The 19,207-nt window shown below is 47.8% G+C and overlaps 5 protein-coding genes across 5 annotated transcripts; 3 read left to right on the top strand and 2 right to left on the bottom strand.

Annotated features, from left to right (window-relative positions):
- Positions 1-4,632: 4,632 nt before the first annotated feature.
- On the top strand, positions 4,633-7,099 carry N7474_006226 (uncharacterized protein; the record flags this gene model as incomplete). The annotated part of the gene is made up of 4 exons (XM_057197641.1): positions 4,633-5,036; positions 5,087-5,198; positions 5,284-5,954; positions 6,031-7,099. The coding sequence occupies 4 exons, from the start codon at positions 4,633-4,635 to the stop codon at positions 7,097-7,099; spliced, it is 2,256 nt and encodes a 751-aa protein (XP_057055037.1).
- Positions 7,100-8,974: 1,875 nt separating this feature from the next.
- N7474_006225 (uncharacterized protein) lies at positions 8,975-9,316 on the bottom strand (the record flags this gene model as incomplete). The annotated part of the gene is made up of 1 exon (XM_057197640.1): positions 8,975-9,316. One exon carries the CDS (start codon positions 9,314-9,316, stop codon positions 8,975-8,977), a length of 342 nt encoding a protein of 113 aa, XP_057055036.1.
- A 5,143-nt stretch (positions 9,317-14,459) lies between these two features.
- N7474_006224 (uncharacterized protein) lies at positions 14,460-14,747 on the bottom strand (the record flags this gene model as incomplete). Its single annotated transcript, XM_057197639.1, has 1 exon — positions 14,460-14,747. One exon carries the CDS (start codon positions 14,745-14,747, stop codon positions 14,460-14,462), a length of 288 nt encoding a protein of 95 aa, XP_057055035.1.
- Positions 14,748-16,281: 1,534 nt separating this feature from the next.
- N7474_006223 (uncharacterized protein) lies at positions 16,282-16,788 on the top strand (the record flags this gene model as incomplete). The annotated part of the gene is made up of 2 exons (XM_057197638.1): positions 16,282-16,370; positions 16,410-16,788. 2 exons carry the CDS (start codon positions 16,282-16,284, stop codon positions 16,786-16,788), a joined length of 468 nt encoding a protein of 155 aa, XP_057055034.1.
- Positions 16,789-17,030: 242 nt separating this feature from the next.
- N7474_006222 (reverse transcriptase) lies at positions 17,031-17,378 on the top strand (the record flags this gene model as incomplete). The annotated part of the gene is made up of 1 exon (XM_057197637.1): positions 17,031-17,378. One exon carries the CDS (start codon positions 17,031-17,033, stop codon positions 17,376-17,378), a length of 348 nt encoding a protein of 115 aa, XP_057055033.1.
- Between the last annotated feature and the right edge of the window lie 1,829 nt (positions 17,379-19,207).

Here is a 19,207-nt window from a genome sequence, read left to right as displayed (position 1 = left end):
AGAAGCAATGATCAAGTGATCAAGTTTAACCCTCAAAAAGAACATAAAAAATGCCATTTCACCCGGATTTACGACCTCAGAAATGGTCAGAATGGATAGAGTCCGTCACGAATCAAGCACGCCACAACGCACTTCGCCACCACAGCAATTCTCGACTTGGTTCAATCTGACTACCCTTCAGATATGTCTAGTCCGCCATCCCACCCTGGAAGAAATTACCAGAATGGTTGAATTGGATCACCTCAGGAATGATTGTGTCGTCGGCTGGGTCAATCCGACGGAAGCGAATTGTCTGCGCTATGTTGCATGACTCGCGAGTGGATTTCAAGGGTTTGGTCCAGAAGGGTCTGTAGTTCCACGAACTAAACCAGGCTTCCTCTGAACTTCCTGTCGATCGATACAGGTGCGTCCTCAGGGTAGAGAAGTTACTGACCTGTAACTGCGCTATCATAATGTACAACTGCGCCAACTGATAATGTGACAATGTCGAGAATCGCTTACACTACTGTACTCAGCTAAGAGATTCCTGGACCCAATAGCGGGTTTAGGGTACACGTGATCCCCATATTTAAAACCCTATTCAGCTAGATATTCAAATTAAGAGACACTGCTCATCAGATACCGGTTGGGCCCTACGCGTACTAGGCCGTATGAGATTCAGTAATCCCGACAGATAATATTATCCGTAAATACGACTTGTTCTTCCCAAGTTGTCTTTGTAGGTAGTTAACTTCGTCGTTGCCTTCCCATCAGTTACGTGAGTAAATACACGTTGTAACTAGGGAACTCTTAGTAATGAAATATACCAAGTTACCGTCCGACACCATCCCGTTCAGCTAATTATGGATTGCTCATGTTCGTTAGAATGCGGAGCAAGTAGAGCACGCCCGAGTCTGTACCACGAAAACATACAGGTTCCACTGTTACATAAAACAATAATATTCAGCAACGGTGGCTGTGCGGTAAATGTGCAAAGCAGGTTCGCCGGGCCGAGCAAATCAAAGACACATACATGACAAATTGATACGGTTTCAATACAACTTGAATACACATGAGCTGGTTTTCCTCAACCCCCCTTGTTTCTCCCTTGTCCCTGGATTAATTTGCACACGTCCAAAAAAAAAAAAAAAAAAAAAAAAAAAGAGAACGGCCATAGTCATGGTGCAAGTGCCCCAAATTTGGCTGCACGGAACCCAACAGAAACCAAATTGGATTAACTTGACCATCTTCGACCCTTTCCAGGCTTCGTTTCGTGTTCCAGTCACTGTTGCTTCAGCTCGATCAATCATAGCTAGAACACCATGATTGTTATCAGCACATACTTGGCGGGGTTTTCTAAATAATTGATCACGATGGTTCTTTTTCTGCCCCCCTTTTTTTTTTCTCTCGCAATCCAAAAAGCTCAACCCAAGGGGCTTGTTTGCCGGAGCAACTAATATGAGAGGTTTTAGGAGCTTTGTTAATCTCCATTAACTGGTATCTATACATATGTGTACCCGCAAAGTCACATTAACACGGCTGAAGTTACCGACACCTGCGACAATGGAAGCCTCTCCTACGGTAGCTCTTTCCAAAACCACACCGCGGCAAAAAGACACGATGGAATCAACTCGCATCAGAAGACTCAATCAGAAAGCACAGAAGAGGAGGGAGACACTCTTGAAAAAAGCCTTTGAGTACTACACAGAATGTGATGCCGACATAAACCTAGTCGTCCGAATGAGGAGAACCGGCCAGATATACACATTAACGTCTCACTCGCAAGGGTGGCCTTTGTCCGAAGAACAATTGGTGAGGTGCCTTCTCTTCTCATTGGTTGTTTTGAATTGCACCAGTAGCTAATAGAAAAAGGAGTCGAATCATCCTCTACCAGTTCGAAAGACAATGGACGAGCTTGCGAGCAAATATAAGGGGGAAAACGCTCTCGAAAAGAATCAATCGAATGAAACTAGCGAACATAGTTTGGAAGGGAGTAATAATGATTCTGTGGAAAGCCTGTCATAGCACAAAGATATAGCGGTGGACCTAAGTCCGCTAGAAAACTAGATGAGATGAATATCATGCTTTTTGAGACGATCGAAGCCGTGGATCAATACATTCTAATTCCGAAGCAGTTGACTCACAGGAACACCCCACAAAATCCGAAAGAGATTCTCGATTCCGTTCTACATTTCCTTCTACGCTTGGGACGTGATGGGCCCGGCTCAATCTAGGACTTCTTCGAATGGTTGGTCCACGTTGAATATGCCGGCTGTGATGAACTGGATGGTTCTCTTTACTGGAAGAAGATGGAGACCTCCCGGAACACTTCGAATAATATCGAAATTTGACCGCCCCAGGAGTCCTTTCGGGAAACAAACCGCAAATACGACCCCAGGACAATTTTTGAACATCTCTCAATTTGAATAAACGGCTTTCATCTTCAACAGTCCAGGTGCTGCGTGTGATGGTTGGCCGCGGCTGCACAGGCGTCGTCTCTCGCACCGTAGCCTCTGTTATGATGACACTTGTTGCAGTAATACCGTATGCGTGCTGTAGCGATTTTATTGCGAGCTGAACCACTGCAAGTTTGTCTTTCGCAATATCATCTGTGTCTGCAAGTCATCGGAAAACTTGCTCTCAGCATAGGTAACATTGTAGGCACGCTTGAAGTATCCGATCGCATTTTGAAGCACTGCGAGATTGCCAGTTGAAGAATTCTCTTTTTGAGGCGAAGGATCTCTGGCTCTTTTTTTACCGGAGTTATTATACGAGGTGCAGGCTATGGCAGTCGGTCGTGACGAGGAAATGATTAAATTGCAGAAGAGAATAGGCTTTCTGTCTTTGGAGAAAACCATGTACCTAGTTCATGTTATAACGAAGGCTCACAACAATCATGATGTCCTTTTTGAGGACCACATTACACTGTCATGTGGAAATGGCTTTGGCATCCTTTTTTTAATGTTGATTGAAGTAAAAGTCACCATATGATGGCGGCGAGAACTCAGGAGAAGTCGGAAGGCGCCATAACAACGACCTGAGCAGGAGATCACGAAACAGGGAGAGAGGAAGAACGGAGATGATGATCATATTCCTAAGTGATCTCCCAGAAGGGAAGGTCTATCTACAGGCGGCGGTGGGCGCTGACACCTCAAGCACCCGCCCCATCATACCTCGATGGGCGCAGCTGCCTCACTACCGTGACCGAACCTTGGAGCGTCTTTAACAAAGAGATGGTTCAACAAACTGGGTCTTATGGAATACACACATTTGAATTGGAGATAGAGATGTGCGGCCATTGAGCAGGCTTCTGACATATAACTTGCGGGAATATACAGTAGTAGTATTCATTTGCCCGATTTAGCTTGCCTTAAGTACAGCTGCTGTGCGGGAGTGCAATCAGGCCTGCCCGACAGCGAGATGGTGCGCAGCACCTAGGTGTCTCTGTACACGGAGAGACTGGCGGGCTCTCCATGATGCAGACCTCACATGTTGAATGTAATAATGCAGACAAAACAAACAAAGCAGATAAAACGCAGGGAGCGAATGAAAGTCACATGACAAGGGAAAAGCGGAAATATGCATGCAATTAATGAGTTAAGCTTATACATGAAAGACGCTGGAATTCCAGAAGTACCTTTTTGGGGGGGTGGGCCGGCGCATCTACAGTACATGGTCGATCGTAAAAGAGAAAGAAACGTTTACAACAATCTACGATAAAGGAAACAAAAGATTTCGGCATACAGCGCGCGCCACAAATCTCAATTCGCAGCGTTGAGCCTTGGAAGAAAGGCAAACCCTATATACAGTAGATCGTTACCGTTCAGAGTTAGCCTGACAGAGGAAGGGTGAAGGATCCTGAAGCCACATGTCTGTCAGTTGGCGGCTGCTTTATCCGTCCAATCGGATAAGCTGCAGGGTTGAAGGCAGTTAACCGTCAACCCCTTGCTTGTAGATCATGAGATACCTGTCTTTCCCAGAGCGGGTTAGCGTCATTAAGAACAGTTTTGCATAAACCGCTAGGTCTCATACACGACTAGGAGTCAGAACACGAACACGGCCCAGCCATTCATTGGCGGGAGGTAAGGGATCAAGCATCCGTTCCAAGAGAGCTCTGCGCTAGAACAACAAGCTGTCCGTGGGCAACCCTCCGCACTGCGCGGGACTTGCAAAACAGTGAGAACGTCAATCATATCGTGAAGGACAGAATTTGTAGTACTTCATGGAAATACAGCCAAAGGGAGTGTTCGAGAGATAAACTTGCAACATTACTATTCTCAAGCCTAACGACTGAAAGCCCAATGTAAAAATGATGCATACTCCCATTTGCAGATGCACGTGCGTAGAAGCCTTCATTTCACCGTTTGCGGATATTACCCCTTTTTCTGTCCCTGTCGTCTCTGGGTCTCTTTCTTTCCCTCTTTTTTGGAGGCGGCCCTCTCTCTCTCTTTTTCTGTAGGGTTGCAAGTAATGCTCCGCCAAGGATCAAGGGTTATTGATCCCTCAGTGAAACAAAACAAAGGTATGTAGGAAGCGAGTGATTTAATTTTACAAAAGTACTCTAGTTAATATTTAACGCTTCTGTTTTCATTCCTTTTACCAGTACGTTGCGTTATTTTCTGTTCTGGTGCTGCAGCAAGAGACCGAGCGAGGATGGCCACCGACACCAACAGCACTCAGGGTTTCACAGATCCGCGGATCTTTGCGTCATTTGATTGCATAGACAATGCTCCGTGCACTCGTTGGACTGATTGGGCGGACAACTTGGCGAGTGAAACTGTCAACAGTCTTAGCTCTAGTCTATCTCAAAGTACAGCAAACGGTTTCCCTTGGATTGGTACTTCAGGAAACAACAAGCAGCAGTCTAACTTGAAGCTTCCTATCCCTCGGATATCGCGTCATATCGACTGGAACAGCGGCGGTAGGGTCAGGCTGGCCTGCGAAAACTGCCGAGAACAAAAAGCTAAATGCAGTGGCCATCGTCCAACCTGCCATAAATGCCAGGCCAGCGGCCTCCGCTGCAGTTATGGGGACCGAAAACGAGAGAGAACCGAGAAGTGAGTGGCTTAAACCTTGGATGCTAGAATTCTTCTGATGGTCGAATTAGACGATTGAATGATCTGAGCGCAGAAGTCCAAGCTTTGAGGACTCTTTTGCATGAGTTATATCCCAAACTCGACGTTCTATCTGCCCAACATGTTGATCAAAACCTCCGCAAAGTACGTTGTAAGCTTCATGAAATATAATCATCCGTACCCTTAGGTGGTTTCGACATTCCTTTCTCATATGACTAACATTTACTAGGTTTCAAGCCATTCACGTATCCCGTCAAAGATATCTTCCGAAATTGCAACCCGCGGTGTGACGAAAGCTCCATGGAGAACCAATGATTTCACTTGCGAAGATTTCAATTTTCATAAAGGCCCACAGTCATTGGGCTTCATCGGTGAACACTCGGAGGTGTCGTGGCTACACAGGCTCAAATGCATCCTCGAAAAGAGAAAAGCCGCATTGACTTTCGAAAGACCCTTGGAGCCGCCTTCAGTGACATCCGTAAACTATTATTATAATGATCCTACCATGGACATTCGTGAGGAAATCGCATGGTTAAGCCGACCACCGCAAAATATTGCCATACAGCTTCTTGATACCTACTTCGAAACATTCCATCCTTCATTTCCAATTATCGGAAAAGTGGTATTTCTCGCCCAGTTTAGAACATTTTATTCTATCCGCGATGTGCGACCTGGGAAACAGTGGTTTGCTGTGTTGAATCTGATTTTTGCAGTTGCTGCAAGACATTTGGAGCATACGAAACCGTCTCTTCTTAGCGACGAATCGTACGCACAATTCTTTTCACGGGCATGGAGATTGAGCATGGACAAGGATTCACTCCGCAATCACCCAAACCTGCAGCAAGTTCAAGTTGAAGGCTTGTCAGCCTTTTACCTTCTTGCCAGTGGGCATATTAACAGGTTAGTATTCATAAGTTCTCTTTTGCTAATTCTTCTAATCGTTTACTTGATCCTATGATAACATTTTTGGCCTTAGTTCATGGAAGATATGCAATGTCGCGATCAGTTCAGCTGTTACAATGGGGCTACATCTTCGAAATGAAAGCCAACATATCAGTCTTGTTTCAAAAGAAACTCGACATCGAATGTGGTGGTCTTTATACACACTGGATACTCTGCTTTCCACGATCACCGGGCGCCCAGCGTGCATAGATGGGAATTTCTGCACAGCGAAGCTCCCATTGCCCTATGACGAGGAAGGATTTCAAAATCAAAGCGTTGACCAGCTTAGCTCGGACCAGGGATCACAAAATTGTCTGACACAGGATTCTCCCTCCAAAGAAAGCAACGACTCCAGTGGACAGGTGCACTTGTTACTCATGAATACCAACAAAGAAGCCGAAACGGAGCAAGAATATCCTATCCTGGATGTAGCACCAGCATCTCCCAACGCTCTATACTTTCTTTGTACAGTGAACCTCACGAGTGTTATACGAGAAGCCATTGAAACTATTTACGCCCCAAGAGCCGCATGCAAGCCGTGGCATGAAATTGACAAGGCAATCTTCTCATTGGAAAACAAGGCAAATTCATGGCTTCAATCGCTTCCAGAAGCCTTTCAGATCGAGGTAAAGGAGGAAACTATACCATTGAACCGCCAACGCACTAGCCTCGCCTTTCTCTTTTACTCGACCAAAATCTTGATACACCAACCCTGTCTTCTCCAGTTAATTTCCAAACCGTCTAGAGAGTTTGGAACATGTGTTCGAGTGCGTGCTTCTATGGCAATTCAGGCCGCAGAGAAATTGGTCCACTTATTCCCTGAGGAGCCGGATTTAACGTGGTTCTACGATCTATGTCCTTGGTGGTGTGCCCTCCACTATGTCATGCAGGCTGTCGCAGTTACCTTTACAGCCATTTACGTCTTTCCCAAGCGGGGCATCAATATCTCACCCACCACATCGGGCAATGTCAATAAGGTCATACGTTGGTTGCAGAGCATGTCTTCTGTGAACCCTTCGGCACATCAAGCCTTACGTGTGTGTTTGGATTTTATCACGCATTATAGGTCAGAATTAAGCCCGACTTCCAATATTGAACATTGACCCTTGTGGGGGTGAAACACCTTACATCCATTTAGACTGCATCTGAGACCGGTACTCCTCTGTTATTTAGGAGTGTGAAATCCATCTTTGCCAGTAGCAACCTACTCCCAACATCCCTGCCTGTCTGAGGGCACAGTGGGATTTTATAATGGAAACTACGCCTTCAATTTCTTATAGATTAATATGGCATAACATATATACATACATACTGTAAATTACTGAAGCCAGTTAAAATTATCGTCATTCCAATTCTGGAACAACGTGCTAAAATACGACTTTGGATGATGTGCAACCTCGACTGTGCCCTACTGGAATCCCCCTGGAAAGTTTTGGCTTGGATTAATATCAGATGCACAGATATAAAGGCTCGTTGATGGTAAGGAAGATATGGTCTGTTCCCACTGGATGGAGGTTCGTAGTTGCCATTATAACCAATCTTGGAACTGCGAGAATCCGAGTATTGTCACAGAGGTTGGACTGTGCAAAATGTCCAATACTCCACAAGTAGAACCGTTCGGGAAGAACTTGACGTTGGCTCAACTTCTTGATTGAAGCGCACACGCTTCTGCCGCTTGAAGAGAAAAAAAGAGTCATCACTATGGATTTCCTTCTCCATCTTAACAAAGAACACTATTTAACAAATCTGGAATAGTGTACATACCGACAGCACAATGTCCTTGAACCAGCCCCAGGTCTTTGATGCGAGTGTCATGGTCTCTGTGGTATAGATATTCGGACTTGCATTCCAAATGCTTGGATTTCGTTTGAGAAGAGTATTTTGGTGCGCTGTCTCTGTCTCCTTGATTGAGGTGCAAACATGTGTAGATACACGTTTTTCCAACTTTATCAGTCCACAAAGCCAGGCTGTATCACTATCATTTTGCCTAATGACGGTCAATTTAATGAGTTCGCCATAGATCCTGAATCTGGAATTTAAAAAACGCCACTTGATTCACTGTGGAGTAAACCTGGGTAAACTTTGTTTCTGCATGGTCCATGCCTTCTAAATCGCATTCTCAAGACTCCAAAGACTCTCAAATTGATTTTTTGTCTATTTATATACCTTTGGTAACCAACAGATCATCGAGATACCAATCATGTGAGAATTAGCCCGTGTTAAAAAGGCCTACGTGTGCCTGACGTAGTCACGTGATGCTACACGTGATCTATATGTAGTGTTGGGGTGTGTGCGTCCAATTGGAAGGGGCCCTGGGAAGAAGCCCAACTAGTTATGACTCGATCCATTACTAAACGGTCGGACAACCGGTCGGTTGCCTTTGTCGTACCTCTATCAGCCAGACGTGGAATCCAGTGAACGCAATGCGGTGGGGCTTTATGCCGATTTTCGTTCCCAGAACCGAACTAGACCGGACCTAGAGAAGGGCGACTTCTGTCGAGGTCTATCTAGTAGTAGACAAAGTAGAACGACTGATATTAATTCGCCGAAATTCTCGTAGAATATATTGTTTTTAGTGTGAGAACGTGTTATATTAGGACTCCCTGACTAGATAAGGCTGTATTACTTGTCACCTCTATGTAGGTATAGAGGAAACAAGTAAGCTGTAACAAGAAAGAAAGGGAAAAACAAAAGGAAAGAACATTTCACGACTTAGCACCAAGGTCGACGTTGCCATCCGACGACCCCATAGATCCAAGGAAGACACACGTAGTATTCCCGAATAGTCGACCAAGGAAAAGGCACTCAGCGAGTTACCATGAGCACGGCATCTAGAGGGACTTGACAAGGTCCACAACCTCGTCTATGAGAGTCTCGCCAACCCCGCTAAGCGCCGCTATGCCGCTGGCCGCGTCACCCTTGCTGCTTAGATCATCGTTTTGTTGGCATCTCTATATATAGAACTTAGAATATAATCCCTAATGCGCCGACCATGGTTGGGGAGGACCACTTACGATTTTGCCTTCCAAGTCATCGTAAGAGCTATCGTCAAAGCTTGCTTTCCAATGGCAAGTCCAGGAGATAGGGTAAAGACTGTCACTGCATTTGGCGTCCGGATCCGCGCTATATTCACATTCATACGGTGGGCTGGAGCCAGATACACAGCACAAAGACCAGCTCTTCTCTTGCTTGGCCTGGAGGAGCCAGTCAGGCGGAGAACTAGGGTCAGAGGACGCCATGTTCTTGGCGCTCTGGGAAGAGGGTGCTGCAACTACAGCTGCAGCGAGCCCAACAATAGTGGCAATAGTGGTGAGCTGCATCTTGGCTGGTTAAGGCTTCAGTTGGCAGTGGTCGAGAAGCGAGAGGGTGGTATGTGTTGCTTGGCTTGCTTGAAGCAGAATAACGCAATGTGATGGATAAGAAATTAATATCGGCTTCCTGGGGAAAATGAGAGCATTTATATCCTTTCAGAGTATGCTTATTAGCGGTCACTACCATCTACGATGGCGCATTCTAACCTGGTGAAGGGAGGAGTGACATTCATTATGAGTGCAATGGCCACCTTCGAGTATGTTATCTATACCCCGTTGGTGGTAACGCGTTACTACTGATGTCTTGAGAAGGATACAAAGATACAATGCTTCAGGTAAGGGGTGCATATTTTGTTCACTATTATAGTCGCCAACACTAAATTCGGTATCTCCACCTACGTATCTCTAAGACAGGCTAATACAGGAGTAAGTTTACAAATCCCTAATGGCAGTGGTCACCCTTGAGTATGTCACACTTACCCATTTGGCCGTATAAGCCGCATGATCCCTATATATAGTAGTTGTAGGTGACTAGGGGTATAACAGACGAAATTTTATGACGCTCTCAAAATGTAGTGTCCTATACCCCTTACGGAACGTGCACTTAGGGAGTGCTTTACGACTAATCTTAGGTGCAACAACCCTAGTCAAGCGGTTAACTGAAGCCAGTAAGTTTGTAGTTCTAACAATCAGTTAGCAAAACCATTGATCATTTTAGTTAATGTATACAATACATATGCCGAATTAGTCTCTGGGTGACCCACTACGAGCCAGAGTCAGTAGATATTCACTACATGTGCGAAAGCACCTGAGATGTTATGGTAAATTTCCACTGACATAAGCTAAACTGGACATACAACGTACTTATCAGGGATAGCGTGAATCGTCTACGGAACCTAGCCCTACATATCAGCAATAAGAATGCGTAGGTGCTAACGTCCCATTTCCAGATTCTTGTCAAAATGCCCCTATATGACCCCTGCATTTACCAAAGAATCCTAGCTCTGAATATGTTTCCCTGTAATGATACGCTTGTTGATTTCTTCACTTTCTTTTACGCATAAATTATATCAGGCTTGGTGCCGCCATGTCAGCCAGTCAGTATTCATCCCTCTTCTATCCTACTGATCAACATGGATTACCATCTCCTATCGCAAGAGTCCTCTTATGAAAAGACATCAGAGCCAGAACCTAGTTACCAAGTGCACAACTATTCAGGATGCACTGGAAATATTCTCCAGAATCCTCGCACTAAAATTACACTACTCTTTATAATCCTCCTCCTAAACTTGTCAATTCTGCCTCTATCAATTGCACAGCTTGGTAGGGGGGCACGTGTTGCTATACACAATGATGACACCACAGTGCATTCGTCATTCGCGCAAGATAAAGCTTTCCAGAGCCTTGATCATGCGTATGACGATATGTGGGCAGCACTTTCACTTAACAAGACTGATGGTGGCATAATATATATATCGGGCGATGGAGTCAACAAGGAGCATAAGCAGAAAGGAGCTATCAGCATGTAAGTCGTGCCATCCATGACCTATGCGATAGGCAAGTCGGTGTTCCAAGTCAGAGCACTAATGACCTGGCCTGCAGGTTCCACCAGTTACACTGTCTTACAATGATGCGCAAAGCCCTCCAAGCTGCCAGCGAGGGTAAGAATATAGGCACTGACTGGCATGATGATGACCACTGGCCGCATTGCATGGATTACTTAGCGAAGGTAGGTGACAGTCTTACTTTCTTATACTCTGTTAGTCTGATGTCTGGCTAAACCAATGATCAATAGACCATCCTATGTTTTGCCGATGGCACAATTGAAAAACCCCTACGGAAACCCGATGGCACTGAATTAATCGACGGATCTAACGCTGTGAGACAGTGCAGAGCTGCTCGTCCACTTTATGACTTGTACTCAGAAGGTGAAATATAATTCCTGCAGGATTAGCGTGTTATTTGAGGTTATAGACCACTTCTCTAAAAGCAACTTCGGCCTATAATAAACGGTTCAATGAAATAGGGCCCTCGGTAGTCGACGTAAAGGCGTAGGCTACCGTCTTTTTCAGCGCGAAGCGGATAGGTGCAGTATAGGGTTCGTACAATATATCGCCAGAGTTCCCGGAGTTCTATTTCGGACCGAGGGTAGATAGACCTCTACAGGGGTTTCTGATCGATCTCTAGGCCTATTGATCAATCAGTATCCCTGTTTAGAGGTAGGACTTTCGATCGTTCTGTAGAGAAAACATCGCTGATAGTGTAGTTCTGGGGCCAATTCGTCAAAGTCCCCCAAATCCTAGTGAGTGTCTCCATGCGGGAGCTAGACTCTTTCTGGCATCTAGAACATTGCGAAGATACGAGAGTGATTTCGGGTGTTCCATCGTGAACCTTCAGGCTAATACGGTAGAAATTATTGTGAACTAGTAGCTAATAGTATCTACTTCGGCATAGCTACCCAGATCGACGTGGGTCTCGACGCCACATCGAGCGCGAATCTGGTTATAAAAGCGGGAAGTAGTTCCTATTTAATGCTGTTCAACCGGGTTAGTAGGGCTTACTCCGGCCCGCTATCGTTTTCCTAGCGGCTTTTATGTGGTTTAATGGTCACCTATGTTGCGGACTGGGTCCCGGCGGTTCTTCTGGTGCAAAAATCAGCAAGAGGGTATTTGCTCCGGCATTTGATGCATCTAGGCGTCGGCCGTCCGAATCAGGAGAGTTCAGATACTGATTCAAGGTCGAAATCTTAAGGGGCTGTGAAGACCTGAAAGAACAGGCCTGGTATTGTGACCGTGTTTGCACTGTTTGCAACACTTCTGTATTTAGTTTGCTTGTTTCCCTTTCTGTTTTCTTCTTCTTCTTCTTCTTCTTCTTCTTCTTCTTCTTCTTCGTTGAATCGGAACCTCACATTTACGTTCCATAAAGATTGTTCGAAACTGGAAACGTGATGCTATTCCGGAAATAGTGATAGGAAGATTAAGGCAAGGGTTCGGAATTATGGGCCATATACAGAGTAGTGTATACTCTTGCAAGCATATTACTAGGACATATTGTTCCATAGTCCAGGAATCACTGGAGAAAAAGTGGGAAGATGAGCCGCCAATCACAAGGCCGGCTCTGAAATTAAAATTCCTATCCGAAGAGCGTCCACATTAGTTGGCGCCATACCAGATTCGGCTTGCATGCTTTCCGTCATTTATCATAAGAAAGGTCGAAGATTTCATTGGCGGCTGCTCTGAGCTCAGGAATCATTTCTGGAATTCAATAAGAATATTTTACGCCATATGGGCGAAAGCATTGTTCCCCCTTCGTTTGGGGGTCATGGTGTTGCTAATGGTGGCTTAATGTTCCCCAAATCTTATACGGAGGCCGAATGATATATTCAGCCATTACAAAGAACCGGTTGGCACTGCTGGCGCCTACCCTGTTTTTGCTTCTGAATTGGTCTGGGAGCATTTCTCGACCTGTCAAAAGCACTCGTTAGCCCCTGCAACTTTTGAGTACAGGACGATAGTTTTCTGAACTACACATTTGTGAAACTGTAGCGCCCGTATATTATCAACTTCTTAGGAGAGGCAACGGTGCTCGTGTTATTTTCAGAATGCAGAAGCCCAGTTTTCTAGGCTGATTTGGGGGGGGGGGGGGGGGGGGGGGCCTAAAATCCATGGTGATATTGGCAGGTTGAATTTGTGTGTCGAAGGAAAATATGAGCGGCTATTGTTCCAGCCAATGAACTTCACGAGTACGGTTTGGCACGAGTGGGGCTTGGTGTGTGGCCCGAGCACAGGGCAAGTAATAAGTGGAGATGTCTTGATCAGAAAAGACAATTGGCTCAACCCCGACCTATTGAGGATATCGGTTTGGGATTAGTACTTTTGTATAGCAGTAGGGCGCCCTTTCACTAAAGCCCAGGGATTTGGCGTTGTGATCATAGCACAGGGGATCCTTGGCAACTAATTTTAACCGGACCAATAGAGACAATGTGTCTGTAGTTGTAATTCTATTTAGCAGCAGGAGTTCGGCATTTTATTTCTGGAACCAAGGCATCTTGAATAGCAAGAAAATCGCTGGTTCTGCTTGCTCGAGCCTACCGGCGAGTATTAGTGCCAGAAAGTTGATCATGCAAAATGCGTTATTTCCAGTGCCCATGGGACTCCTGCGAAAAGGTTAGGGATGATATCCGCTATTATACGATCCTTCTGACACGCTCGAAATAGGCGTTTATTCGCAGAGCTGACCTCTCTCGACACTATCAGATTCATACAAATGAGCGGCCCTTTATCTGTCCCGAAGAAGACTGCAACAAACGGTTCAACCAGCAATCTTCCTTGAAGGTCCACCAGAGAATCCATACCGGTGAAAAACCCTATGTTTGTGAGCTTAAAAATTGTCAGAGAGCCTTTGCCGATGTAAGCAAATTTCTGTACACAATACACCTCGAGCAATTTCCTGGGGCTAAATACTATGCCCAGTCATCGAGCTATGCTAGGCACCAGCGTACTCATACCAACGAGAGGCCGTATACGTGCCGTAACTCGTCTTGCAGACAGAGGTACTTCCAGTTTTACGAGAATTTCTGGTCTTTGGAGATTGCGACACTAAGAATATACTATAGGTTTTCCCGTAAATCTTCATTAAAAAGACACCAGCTTGTGCTCCATCCTGAAAGCCTCATATTGGAGCCACAATCAGACCACGAATTGGCTTCGCTACCACTATCCACTCCTGATATGGCATCAAGCTATCTCCCTATTCCAATCTCTCAGCGTACCCTTCAAGATAGGGGTAGTCTTCTGTCTTCTGTCTGTGAATTATTATCCGACGGGATCAACATAGACGGCTTATTCCAACCAATCAGCTTCCCAGATATTTCCACTGCTCCTTCATACGCCAGTTGGGGCTAGAAATATTGACCAGAGTTGACCAGAGTCTCCCCTTCCTTAAGATCCACACTGTGTCAATCTGATCCTGGAATCCTCTTCTGCTGAGCACCGATTAGCTGTGTACATAGTCGCAATTTTAAATCCAATCCACTTGAACCTTCCCCTAAATCGACGGTGGACGTTACTACCTAAGCTGAAATCATGGACCGCACTTAGGGTACTCTGTTTGAAAGGCTTAGAATATATGTGGACGAAGTCGCAATTATATTCTACCAGCAGTGTTCTGCGGACAGGGTCAAAGTGTATGTTGTTGCGGTCGTTACTTTTTCGAGAGTCTCCATGCGATTGTTCAAGCGCTCGGTGTCAGCCGCGATCTTCTCAAGGGCGGCGACCACGTTGGCCATGCCCCCTTGGGCATTAGTATCATTCCGGCGCTGGCGGGCATTAATTGCATATTGCTTGACCGTACGGATGTAGCCCGTAATCACAGGGTCTTCCTGGCTATTGATCTCAATATACCGGAGCACCTTATTGGCTCCGTCAACGAGTTGATCCATGCTGTTTGGGATGTTTTTGTTGTTGATGGGACGATGGATGGCTGGTCTTGGCGTTGCCCCTGATAGTTTTTTGCGCGGTCGGGTTGGACAAAATCCACTCTTGGGCGCGAAACCACGGTTGCAGCCATTTCTACCCGTCGAAACTGGTATCAAACGGTAGCGCCCGCAGTAATTGAAAAATTTACTGAGATACAAGATCCCAGGAACCCTGGTTGGCGAGATAATTCAAGAAAACGATTTTGCCAAGAGATAGTGCGCTTTCCGGACGAGCGACAGACAACGAGGTGCTGTCCATGCCGCACCCCCCGCTTATCACAGTGATGGCACCCCGTCTCCAAGTGTGCCGGACAGCGAACTCCGGGAAGACCGTGAGATCATTGTGAAGGTTGACAATGCGAATCGTGAGAAGCTGCGCCAAACGCAGCCGAAGGAGATGGTACTAAAGGCGGAGCAGTTGCGTGAGAAGCAGGCACGTAAGAAGACCTCTGCTGCCCTCGGGGACGTGTCGATGCTGGTCAATTCAGCCTCCGGTGCTGAGCTCCTCCGACGTCATACGGAATGGGTGAGTTTCTTTGGCCCCGCGGCTCGGGTCCAGAAGCCATCGTGGGGCGTCTTCGTCCATTTTCTTCCTGTGAAGACGTTCAACCTCACGACGGAGGCCGCGGCTGGCTTGGCCTCTGAACTTCAGCGCCAGAACTCGATGACGTGGGGCGGTGGTAAGGCAGAGATCCTGCACCTCAGCTGGCTCACTCGTCCTGGCAACAGCAGGCGCGAAGCATCGGTAGTGATCGAATTTGACAACGCTTTCGTGGCCAATCAAGCCATCGACGCGGGTTTGGTCTGGGACCACGAGATCCATACAGTCGTCTTCTTCTGCCGGGACGGTAGGGTGAAGCTGTGTCGTAAATGCCAGAAACTGGGGCATATACAATCACACTGTCCAGCCAAAGATTTCACTGGTGGCCACTGCGCGAAGCTGCACCCGACCTGGGAGTGCGAGTCGGAGCGCGGTGTGCCCGTTACAACCAAATGTGCTAACTGCGACGGCCGTCATAGACCGACGAGCACAGACTGTCCTGTGAAACAGGAAGCTCGGAAGCTTGCGGACGAGATACGAGCGCGATGCCCATCGTACCATCGTGTCCCTCTTCGCTTCCATCCACGGCCAGCGGAAAAGGGGAACAGTCCAGATCCAATGCTAGTAAGAACTGCGGCAGGCACTACTCTCGACAGCTCAATCCACGCTCCAGCGGCCCAGACCCCAGCAACCAACACTGCAACTATCAACATCGACATCCCATCAACGCAGCAATCAGCTCCGATCCGTAGGGATCCCGGCGGCCCAAAAGGATCAAAAAACAGGTCCAAAGAATCTGCAGCGGGGGAGGACGATGACCTCCCTACACAGCCAGAGATCACAGAATCTACCCTCGCCGTATCGAGACGGTCGAGAACGTCCCGTTCCCAGCAGGAGCTCGTCCAGTTAATGACTGACCCAGAACGCCTACTTCACAGCCGACAAAAAAGACGCCGCATGGTTGAACCGGAGAATCTCATGGAGGAAGACGCAGACACAGGTCTCTGGCCCACTCAATCACAACAGGAACAGCAACTCCCCCCTCAGTCTCAACCACGGCACTAGCAAGGTACAACCCTCTCAAGTGAAGCCGGTCACCTCTTCCGTCAGCTTGGACGCAATCCGCCACCGCGCCGACAGCAGAAACTTTTAGAACTTCGCATCAACCCCCCTCAACCACCGGCTCCGACACCTACAGAAGACACCCAGGCCCCGAGCCATGGATTCGACCTCGGTATTGAGATCCCCTCCTTCCTCGCATTCGGCAGTTCCCCCTCCTCCCCCCCCCACCTTTTCCTTCCACCGGCCCCCCCAACCAAACAGGCAGCGCCTGAGTCGGAGAGCGAGGATCCTATAGGACTTGTCGATGACGATCAGTTCTTTGAAGCATCCGACGGCAGCCACTCTATGCACGGAGACCACAACGACGATAGCAATAACAAGAACGATCTTTACAATGAATAGGTTCGAAATACTACAGTACAATGTCAACAAGTCGCAACCAGTCATAGCATCATTTCTCCGGGACAATAAGGTGCTACAGGCGGACGTCACTGCGGTGCAAGAACCGTGGAAGAATACACTCTCAAACACCACCCATCAACCAGCCTCAGCTCCGTTTCAACTACTCTACCCGAAACGCCGGATGACGAGCCACCGGGGGTGTGTTTATACGTATCGAAGAAGCTCGAGCCGCGAGAATGGTCATGCCAGCTAGTGAATCGCGACTACCAGATTCTAAAGCTACGGGAGGAGCGCACCGGGATGGTGATTGGACTGATCTCTTCGTCCACAACGTCTACAATCGACCAGACACGGGCACGCCCTTCGTGCTACGAAACGAGCTACGCAAGAGACCACACGGCGAACATATCATCGTGGGGGACATGAATATCCATCATCCTCTTTGGGAAAGCCCAGGCACCGACATCGATCAAGAAGCTGAAGATCTCTTGATTGTTCTAGACGAGTCCAAAATAGACCTGCTCACAGAAGAAGGGAAGCTCACCTGGGAGCGCGGAGGTTATCATCAGTCATCGATCTCACTTTTGTAAGCCAAACGCTTATTGAGCGCCTTGTCCAGAGCGAGAGAGCAGACGACATCGAACACCAATCTGATCACTACCCTATCCGTACGGTTATCGACATCGAAACACCACAATCTGAGCCACCGAAGAGAAGGAATTGGTCTGCCACAGACGACAAAGTGCTAGTCGAAATCATCGAAGAACATATGCAATGCCCAGCCCGTGATTTGTCTACGGCAGGACGGATGCGCATCGAACTTGAATGCCAAGCCCTTATGAGAATCATTGCGTCCGCGATTGAGGCGTCAACCCCATGGGCTAAGCCATGCTAGTGGTCGAACTGTGACTTCAACGAAGAGTGTAGCGAAGCAGTCAAGACTGTATGTTTCAAAAAAGAACAACTCTTTCTTGGCAAAAACGTATTCTTGAAATATCTCGACCACCAGGGGCCCTACGGCTCTGAGAAATTGTTCAAATTTTAAGTGACGGCGGGTGCTATCGTCTAGTACCAATCTCATTGGGAAAGATGGCTGCGATCGTTGCGACGGCTGCAAACGCACATAAACTGCCTCCCGATAGGGGGTCGGGGGGAGAAAAACCAAACAATCCACGGCACCCCTGGCCCTCACCAGCGTGGACGAGATCGCCCAGGCTGCGCAGGTGGTGCTTCAACACATCCAAATGACGCGGAACAATGACGAATACATCTCTGGATTTGTCAGACAGGTCCACCAGTACGCAATCAGTGCCCAGCGAGGCGACGCGGTCGCGATGCGAAGGTCACCCAAACTCTGGAAAAGTTGTCTAATGACACGTCCCAGGCCTTCACCGCCTAAGCGAACGCATGGACACCATCGAGAAAGCAGCGACCACTATATCGTCAAGCACAAACACAACGATCAGTACGACCCAGGCGGCGGCGAACTGGACTAGCTTCCGGAGCACCAAGGATTGGCAGCGAGGACTTGTCCAAGCGGCCGCGGTGTCTGCCCGTAGCAATGGCACCTCGTCTCCGGGAGTGCCAGAACTTGAGCTCCAGGAGGACCGTGAGGTCACCATCAAAGTAACGGGTGCAAGCCACGCCCAGCTCCGGCTTAAGGCCCCGAGGGAGCTCGTCGAACAGGCGGAACGGCAGCGTGAGGCCGTGGCGAGACAGAAAAACTCCGCTGCCCTTGCTGAGGGGGCGTACTTCGTCGCAGCTCGGAAACTGCCCTCGGGAGATATTACGATGGTGGCCAACAACGCTGCTGGAGCAGAGCTTCTATGTAAACATACTGGTTGGGCAAAGGCGTTTGGCGTGGATGCGGTCATCCAGCACGTAACCTGGGGCGTCGTGGCCCACGGTGTCCCGGTACGAAGGATGAAGCTCTCCTCGGAGACGATGTCAAGCGTGGTGTCAGAACTGCAAAGGGCCAATAGCTATACCTGGGGTGGGAAGGCAGATATCCTACACCTGAGTTGGCTCCGACGCCCACCCGAGGCAGCACAAAGGACCTATTGTGATTGAGTTCGCGAGCCCGACTGTAGCTAACCAGGCAATCAGTGCAGGAGTGATCTGGGAGAACCAAGTTCTCCAGGCTGTCCGATTATGCCGCGAAGGCCGGTCGAACCTATGCAAGAAGTGCCGAAAACCTGGGCACATACAGTCCCACTGCCCCAACGACCCCAAATGTGGCTACTGTGCCGCCGAACGCCCGACCTGGGAGTGCAAGGCGACCAAAGGCCAGAACGTTACTATCAAGTGCGCCTACTGCGGCGATGGACATCGTCCAGTTAGTGACAGTTGTCCGGTGAAGCACGAAGCGATTGCTGTGGCCCGGCAGGCTCTACTCAACTGTCCGGCATGGCATCGCGTT

The sequence above is a fragment of the Penicillium riverlandense genome (genome assembly GCF_028828495.1).
Source record: "Penicillium riverlandense strain IBT 135883 chromosome Unknown utg000003l_segment0_segment0, whole genome shotgun sequence".
NCBI lineage: Eukaryota > Fungi > Ascomycota > Eurotiomycetes > Eurotiales > Aspergillaceae > Penicillium > Penicillium riverlandense.
This window is presented reverse-complemented; position numbering and strand designations above follow the sequence as displayed.